Consider the following 9,436-nt stretch of genomic DNA (forward strand, 5'->3'; position numbering starts at 1 on the left):
CTAAACCATTGTTAGTCCCTCCAGTCCCTTCCTACCTATCTAAACCATTGTTAGTCCCTCCAGTCCTTCCTACCTATCTAAACCATTGTTAGTCCCTCCAGTCCTTCCTACCTATCTAAACCATTGTTAGTCCCTCCAGTCCCTTCCTACCTATCTAAACCATTGTTAGTCACTCCAGTCCCTTCCTACCTATCTAAACCATTGTTAGTCCCTCCAGTCCCTTCCTACCTATCTAAACCATTGTTAGTCCCTCCAGTCCCTTCCTACCTATCTAAACCATTGTTAGTCCCTCCAGTCCTTCCTACCTATCTAAACCATTGTTACACCACACACACATAAACAAACACACACACACACACACACACACACACACACACACACACACACACACACACACACACATAAACAAACACACACACACACACACACACACACACACACACACACACACACACACACACACACACACACACACACACACACATAAACAACAAAACACACACACACACACACACACACACACACACACACACACACACACACACACACACACACACACACACACACACACACACCACACACACATAAACAAACACACACCACACACACACACACACACCACATAAACAAACACACACCACACACACATAAACAAACACACACCACACACACACACACACACACACACACACACACACACACACACACACACACACACACACACACACCACACACACACACACACCACACACATAAACAAACACACACCACATAAACAAACACACACCACACACACAACACACACACACACACACACACACACACACACACACACACACACCACACACACACACACACACCACATAAACAAACACACCACATAAACAAACACACAACACATAAACAAACACACACCACATAAACACACACACACCACATAAACAAACACACACCACATAAACAAACACACACCACACACACACACACACCACACACACATAAACAAACACACACCACACACACACACAGGGGGGGGTCAAAATCAAAAGTAACAGTCAGTATCTGGTGTGGCCACCAGCTGCATTAAGTACTGCAGTGCATCTCCTCCTCATGGACTGCACCAGATTTGCCAGTTCTTGCTGTGAGATGTTACCCCACTCTTCCACCAAGGCACCTGCAAGTTCCCGGACATTTCTGGGGGGAATGGTCCTCACCCTCCGATCCAACAGGTCCCAGACGTGCTCAATGGGATTGTGATCCGGGCTCTTCGCTGGCCATGGCAGAACCCTGACATTCCTGTCTTGCAGGAAATCACGCACAGAACGAGCAGTATGGCTGGTGGCATTGTCATGCTGGAGGGTCATGTCAGGATGAGCCTGCAGGAAGGGTACTACATGAGGGAGGAGGATGTCTTCCCTGTAACGCACAGCGTTGAGATTGCCTGCAATGACTACAAGCTCAGTCCGATGATGCTGTGACACACCGCCCCAGACCATGACAGACCCTCCACCTCCAAATTGATCCCGCTCCAGAGTACAGGCCTCGGTGTAACGCTCATTCCTTCAACGATAAACGCGAATCCGACCATCACCCCTGGTGAGACAAAACCGCGACTCGTCAGTGAAGAGCACTTTTTGCCAGTCCTGTCTGGTCCAGCGACGGTGGGTTTGTACCCATAGGCGACGTTGTTGCCGGTGATGTCTGGTGAGGACCTGCCTTACAACAGGCCTACAAGCCCTCAGTCCAGCCTCTCTCAGCCTATTGCGGACAGTCTGAGCACTCATGGAGGGATTGTGCGTTCGTGGTGTAACTCGGGCAGTTGTTGTTGCCATCCTGTACCTGTCCCGCAGGTGTGATGTTCGGATGTACCGATCCTGTGCAGGTGTTGTTACACGTGGTCTGCCACTGCGAGGACGATCAGCTGTCCGTCCTGTCTCCCTGTAGCGCTGTCTTAGGCGTCTCACAGTACGGACATTGCAATTTATTGCCCCCAATTTATTGCCCTGGCCACATCTGCAGTCCTCATGCCTCCTTGCAGCATGCCTAAGGCACGTTCACGCAGATGAGCAGGGACCCTGGGCATCTTTCTTTTGGTGTTTTTCAGAGTCAGTAGAAAGGCCTCTTTAGTGTCCTAAATTTTCATAACTGTGACCTTAATTGCCTACCGTCTGTAATCTGTTAGTGTCTTAACGACCGTTCCGCAGGTGCATGTTCATTAATTGTTTATGGTTCATTGAACAGGAATGGGAAACAGTGTTTAAACATTTTACAATGAAGATCTGTGAAGTTTTGGCATTTTTACGAATTATCTTTGAAAGACAGGGTCCTGAAAAAGGGACGTTTCTTTTTTTTATATATATAATCACACTGTTCTAATCTCTAGACACTGTTCTAATCACTAGACAGTGTTGTATTCACTAGACAGGGTTCTAATCACTAGACAGGGTTCTAATCACTAGACAGGGTTCTAATCACTAGACAGTGTTCTAATCGCTAGACAGTGTTCTAATCACTAGACAGTGTTCTAATCACTAGACAGGGTTCTAATCACTAGACAGTGTTATAATCACTAGACAGTGTTATAATCACTAGACAGTGTTAAAATCACTAGACAGTGTTGTAATCACTAGACAGGGTTCTAATCACTATTATAATCACTAGACAGTGTTGTAATCACTAGACAGGGTTCTAATCACTAGACAGTGTTGTAATCACTAGCCAGTGTTCTAATCACTAGACAGTGTTCTAATCACTAGACAGGGTTCTAATCACTATTATAATCACTAGACAGTGTTGTAATCACTAGACAGGGTTCTAATCACTAGACAGTGTTCTAATCACTAGACAGGGTTCTAATCACTAGACAGTGTTCTAATCACTAGACAGGGTTCTAATCACTAGACAGTGTTCTAATCACTAGACAGGGTTCTAATCACTAGACAGTGTTCTAATCACTAGACAGTGTTATAATCGCTAGACAGTGTTCTAATCACTAGACAGTGTTCTAATCACTAGACAGGGTTCTAATCACTAGACAGTGTTCTAATCACTAGACAGGGTTCTAATCACTAGACAGTGTTAAAATCACTAGACAGTGTTATAATCACTAGACAGGGTTCTAATCACTAGACAGTGTTGTAATCACTAGACAGTGTTCTAATCACTAGACAGTGTTGTATTCACTAGACAGGGTTCTAATCACTAGACAGGGTTCTAATCACTAGACAGGGTTCTAATCACTAGACAGTGTTCTAATCGCTAGACAGTGTTCTAATCACTAGACAGTGTTCTAATCACTAGACAGGGTTCTAATCACTAGACAGTGTTATAATCACTAGACAGTGTTATAATCACTAGACAGTGTTATAATCACTAGACAGTGTTGTAATCACTAGACAGGGTTCTAATCACTAGACAGTGTTGTAATCACTAGACAGTGTTCTAATCACTAGACAGTGTTCTAATCACTAGACAGGGTTCTAATCACTAGACAGGGTTCTAATCACTAGACAGTGTTCTAATCACTAGACAGGGTTCTAATCACTAGACAGTGTTCTAATCACTAGACAGTGTTCTAATCACTAGACAGGGTTCTAATCACTAGACAGTGTTCTAATCACTAGACAGGGTTCTAATCACTAGACAGTGTTATAATCGCTAGACAGTGTTCTAATCATTAGACAGTGTTCTAATCACTAGACAGGGTTCTAATCACTAGACAGTGTTCTAATCACTAGACAGGGTTCTAATCACTAGACAGTGTTAAAATCACTAGACAGTGTTCTAATCACTAGACAGTGTTCTAATCACTAGACGTCTTGGCCTTGTCTCTGTAGACAGGTGCTTTGGAGTAGAGAGAGAGAGTAAACTTTGAGAGTAAACTTTGAGAGTAAACTAGAGTAGTTAAACTTCCCAGACTTTATGGAATGGCCTCTAGCAGACTGTATACTGTGAAGAAATATTTATAACCATATATAATGTAAAGGTTTATTTGACTAATATACACAGTGTACAGCAGTCCATTCATGCAAAGCTCCCATTGTTATTAGATACCATTATGGACTTTCTTTTATTGGGCCAAATTAAAAACATTATAGAGTTATTGATTAATATTTTCTCTCTATCTCTCTCCCTCTCTCCTACCCCTACCTTCCTCTCTCTCTCTCTCTCCCTTTCTCCTACCCCTACCTCCCTATCTCTCTCTCCCTATCTCCTACCCCTACCTCCCTCTCTCTCTCTCTCTCCCTATCTCCTACCCCTACCTCCCTATCTCTCTCTCCCTATCTCCTACCCCTACCTTCCTTTCTCTCTCTCTCTCCCTTTCTCCTACCCCTACCTCTCTCTCTCTCTCTCTCTCCCTATCTCCTACCCCTACCTACCTCTCTCTCTCTCTCTCCCTATCTCCTACCCCTACCTCCCTATCTCTCTCTCCCTATCTCCTACCCCTACCTCCCTCTCTCTCTCTCTCTCCCTATCTCCTACCCCTACCTCCCTATCTCTCTCTCCCTATCTCCTACCCCTACCTCCCTCTCTCTCTCTCTCTCCCTATCTCCTACCCCTACCTCCCTATCTCTCTCTCCCTATCTCCTACCCCTACCTCCCTCTCTCTCTCTCTCTCCCTATCTCCTACCCCTACCTCCCTCTCTCTCTCTCTCTCCCTATCTCCTACCCCTACCTCCCTATCTCTCTCTCCCTATCTCCTACCCCTACCTCCCTCTCTCTCTCTCTCTCTCCCTATCTCCTACCCCTACCTCCCTATCTCTCTCTCCCTATCTCCTACCCCTACCTCCCTCTCTCTCTCTCTCTCCCTATCTCCTACCCCTACCTCCCTATCTCTCTCTCCCTATCTCCTACCCCTACCTCCCTCTCTCTCTCTCCCTATCTCCTACCCCTACCTCCCTCTCTCTCTCTCTCTCTCTCCCTATCTCCTACCCCTACCTCCCTCTCTCTCTCTCCCTCTCTCCTACCCCTACCTCCCTCTCTCTCTCTCTCCCTATCTCCAACCCCTACCTCCCTCTCTCTCTTCCCCTCCCTCTCTCTCTCCCTATCTCCTCCCCCTACCCCCTCTCTCTCTTTCCCCCCCTCTCCTCTCCTTCCCTCTCTCTCCCTATCTCCTCCCCTATCCACTCTCTCTCTCCCCCCCTTCTCCTCTCCTTCCCTCTCTCTCCCCCTCCCTCTCTCCTCTCCCTCCTCTCTCTCTTCCTCCCTCTTTCCTTCTCTCTCCCCCTCCCTCTCTCCTCTCCCTCCTCTCTTTCTCCCTCCCTCTTTCCTTCTCTCCCCCCTCCTTCCCTCTCTCTTCTTCTCTCTTTCCCTCTCTCCTCCCCCGCGCTCTCCCTCACTCTAGACGACAGTGATAGAGTACGTGAAGCCATCTGATCTGAAAAAGGACATGAACGAGACGTTTAAAGAGAAGTTTCCTCAAGTCAAGCTGACTCTCAGCAAGATCAGGAGGTATACTACTGTAGTGTGTGTGTGTGTGTGTGTGTGTGTGTGTGTGTGTGTGTGTGTGTGTGTGTGTGTGTGTGTGTGTGTGTGTGTGTGTGTGTGTGTGTGTGTGTGTGTGTGTGTGTGTGTGTGTGTGTGTGTGCACGGTCATTTCCATAGATGTTTTGTCTTACTCTTATCCCAACACCCCCTCCCCTCTCCCTCTCACCCTCTCTCTTCCCCCCCTCTCTCTCTCCCTCTCTCTCTCCCTCTCACCCTCTCTCTTCCCCCCTTCTCTCTCTCCCTCTCCCTCTCACCCTCTCTCTTCCCCCCTCTCTCTCTCTCTCTCTCCATCTCGCTCTCACCCTCTCTCTTGTTCAAAACCCAAGCCCTCCCTTAGGCCTACTATAATGAAAGCTGGTTCAACAGCAATGTGTGTCTTCAACCTGCCGCTTTTATGGTAGCCTAGTAGTTAGAGTGTTGGGCCAGTAACCAAAAGGTTGCTGGATGGAATCCCCGAGCTGACAAGGTAAACATCTGTCTTTCTGCCCCTGAACAAGGCAGTTAACCCACTGTTCCCCTGAACAAGGCAGTTAACCCACTGTTCCCCTGAACAAGGCAGTTAACCCACTGTTCCCCTGAACAAGGCAGTTAACCCACTGTTCCCCTGAACAAGGCAGTTAACCCACTGTTCCCCTGAACAAGGCAGTTAACCCACTGTTCCCCTGAACAAGGCAGTTAACCCACTGTTCCCCTGAACAAGGCAGTTAACCCACTGTTCCCCTGAACAAGGCAGTTAACCCACTGTTCCCCGGGCGCAGAAGACGTGGATGTCGATTAGGCAGCCCCCCACATCTCTCTGATTCAGAGGGTTAAATGAGGAAGACACATTTCAGTTGAATACATTGTATCCCCCCTTTCTGTTGTACAACTGACTAGGTATTCCCCTTTCTGTTGTACAACTGACTAGGTATCCCCCTTTCCCTTTCTGTTGTACAACTGACTAGGTATCCCCCTTTCTGTTGTACAACTGACTAGGTATCCCCCTTTCTGTTGTACAACTGACTAGGTACCCCCCTTTCTGTTGTACAACTGACTAGGTATCCCCCCTTTCCCTTTCTGTTGTACAACTGACTAGGTATCCCCCTTTCTGTTGTACAACTGACTAGGTATCCCCCCTTTCCCTTTCTGTTGTACAACTGACTAGGTATCCCCCTTTGTTGTACAACTGACTAGGTATCCCCCTTTCTGTTATACAGCTGACTAGGTATCCCCCCCTTTCTGTTGTACAACTGACTAGGTATCCCCATTTAACATGTATTTATTGTTGTTGTTGATAAAAATAAATACATTATTTGTTTATCGTTTAAATTTTATTACAACCAAACACCTTCCTGGTTTTATGGTTACAACGGACGTCCGTGACTCGCTTTCTCAAATCTTCTGGAGATGTGTGAATGCAGTCTGATCTGTAAAATGGTTGATAAACCACAGGCCTATTGGGGAGCAGTGGAACGGGGAGAGGACGTTCTCTCTCTCTCTCTCTATTCATATAGGATCTTTGTCCTGCTACTGTGAACAGTTTGAATGTGTGTAAAAACCCTCTATAATCTGTGTTGTTTGAAATTATGGTGCCTGTAAGTGTGACGTAGCCTATTTAAAACAAGTTGTTGTTTCATTTAGAGTTTAATTAGAATTATTTATTTATTTATTTTTTAGACCTTATCAATAATGAATGAAAATGTTTCTTATTGACATTGTTTGCCATGTCCCTGCTCAGCCATGATGCATTTTACAGTAGTCCTAGCCCCTATATCAGTGTGAATGCTATTGAAGCCAATAAAATGACTTAGAACAAGTTAACATATTTAGCAAAGATGTCTACGTTATATTTTTTTGTTTCTGACATTGGAATTGGTGTTGTTTCCGAGGCAACAAAAAACACAACTTGAAACAACCACATATTTCACCATGGAGCACGTTCTGATTGGCCAGTGAGGGGCCTCGACACACCCACAACACCCACAACGACACACCCACAACCAAGCCTTGACACACCCACAACTTGTTCATTCATAAAAAAAACTTTTCGCGGCAACGCCAGGAAGTGCGCCGATAATTGGTGATAGTGAAAATCGCAAACAATATTTCGGACACACCACTGGACCTGCTACCTGCGTTCAGATTGACCATTGAGTTAGATTTGTTAAAATAGAAACCCATATTAAATCGATCTCTCTCTCTCTCTCCTCCAGTCTGAAAAGGGAGATACGTACGGTGGGTGATGACTGCGGACTGCAGCCGGTCACCGTGGCGATGGCGTTTGTGTACTTTGAGAAGCTGGTCCTCCAGGGGCGACTCAACAAACACAACAGGAAGTTGGTGTCCGCCGCCTGCGTGCTCCTCGCCGCTAAGATCAGCAGCGACCTCAAGAAGCAGGACGTCACGCAGCTCATAGATGTACCTGTATATTATTACTATTCTCTTTATGGGCTGTTTTGTTGTGTTTTCTTTGAGAGAGCTTGTTGTTGGACCAACGTTAAGCTCCTGGACTCAACTAACAACCTCCGTTCAGTTCTTTCTCATCCCAAGAACAGCTTTCCATTTGAGAACAGTCATGTTGCTCCGTTGTTTACGGTTTCCTTTTGTTACCTGAGGCTGTTCCCCTCTCTGACCCCCATGGCCCTTTGACCTCCATGGCCCTCTGACCCCCATGGCCTCTCTGACCCCCATGGCCCTTTATCCCCATGACCCCTCTGACCCCCATGGCCCCTCTGACCCACATGCCTGTTTGACCCCCATGGCCCTTTGACCCCCATGGCCCCTCTGACCCCATGGCCCTTTGACCCCCATGGCCCTCTGACCCCCATGGCCCTTTGACCCCCATGGCCCTCTGACCCCCATGGCCCTCTGACCCCCATGGCACCCCTGACCCCCATGGCCCTCTGACCCCCGTGGCCCCTCTGACCCCAATGACCCCCATGACCCCTCTGACCCCCATGGCCCCTCTGACCCCCATGGCCCATTGACCCACATGGCCCCTCTGACCCCCATGACCTCTCTGACCACACTTCTTTCTCATCCCAAGAACAGCTTTCCATTTGAGAACAGTCATGTTGCTCCGTTGTTTACGGTTTCCTTTTGTTACCTGAGGCTGTTCCCCTCTCTGACCCCCATGGCCCTTTGACCTCCATGGCCCTCTGACCCCCATGGCCTCTCTGACCCCCATGGCCCTTTATCCCCATGACCCCTCTGACCCCCATGGCCCCTCTGACCCACATGCCTGTTTGACCCCCATGGCCCTTTGACCCCCATGGCCCCTCTGACCCCATGGCCCTTTGACCCCCATGGCCCTCTGACCCCCATGGCCCTTTGACCCCCATGGCCCTCTGACCCCCATGGCCCTCTGACCCCCATGGCACCCCTGACCCCCATGGCCCTCTGACCCCCGTGGCCCCTCTGACCCCAATGACCCCCATGACCCCTCTGACCCCCATGGCCCCTCTGACCCCCATGGCCCATTGACCCACATGGCCCCTCTGACCCCCATGACCTCTCTGACCACACTTCTTTCTCATCCCAAGAACAGCTTTCCATTTGAGAACAGTCATGTTGCTCCGTTGTTTACGGTTTCCTTTTGTTACCTGAGGCTGTTCCCCTCTCTGACCCCCATGGCCCTTTGACCTCCATGGCCCTCTGACCCCCATGGCCTCTCTGACCCCCATGGCCCTTTATCCCCATGACCCCTCTGACCCCCATGGCCCCTCTGACCCACATGCCTGTTTGACCCCCATGGCCCTTTGACCCCCATGGCCCCTCTGACCCCATGGCCCTTTGACCCCCATGGCCCTCTGACCCCCATGGCCCTTTGACCCCCATGGCCCTCTGACCCCCATGGCCCTCTGACCCCCATGGCACCCCTGACCCCCATGGCCCTCTGACCCCCATGGCCCCTCTGACCCCCATGGCCCCCCTGGCCCTCTGACCCCCATGGCCCTCTGACCCCCATGAC

General features: G+C 48.6%; 1 protein-coding gene across 1 annotated transcript in view; it reads left to right on the top strand.

Annotated features, from left to right (window-relative positions):
• LOC120061722 (CDK5 and ABL1 enzyme substrate 2-like) overlaps window positions 1–7,967 on the top strand; it is a 13,574-nt gene extending 5,607 nt beyond the window's left edge. The window contains exons 4-6 of the mRNA XM_039011619.1: window positions 5,345–5,451; window positions 7,680–7,884; window positions 7,944–7,967. Coding sequence (XP_038867547.1) covers window positions 5,345–5,451; window positions 7,680–7,884; window positions 7,944–7,967 — 336 coding nt within the window. The remainder of the gene's footprint in view (window positions 1–5,344; window positions 5,452–7,679; window positions 7,885–7,943) is intronic.
• The last annotated feature ends 1,469 nt before the right edge of the window (window positions 7,968–9,436 follow it).

Source organism: Salvelinus namaycush, chromosome 16, assembly GCF_016432855.1.
Source record: "Salvelinus namaycush isolate Seneca chromosome 16, SaNama_1.0, whole genome shotgun sequence".
NCBI lineage: Eukaryota > Metazoa > Chordata > Actinopteri > Salmoniformes > Salmonidae > Salvelinus > Salvelinus namaycush.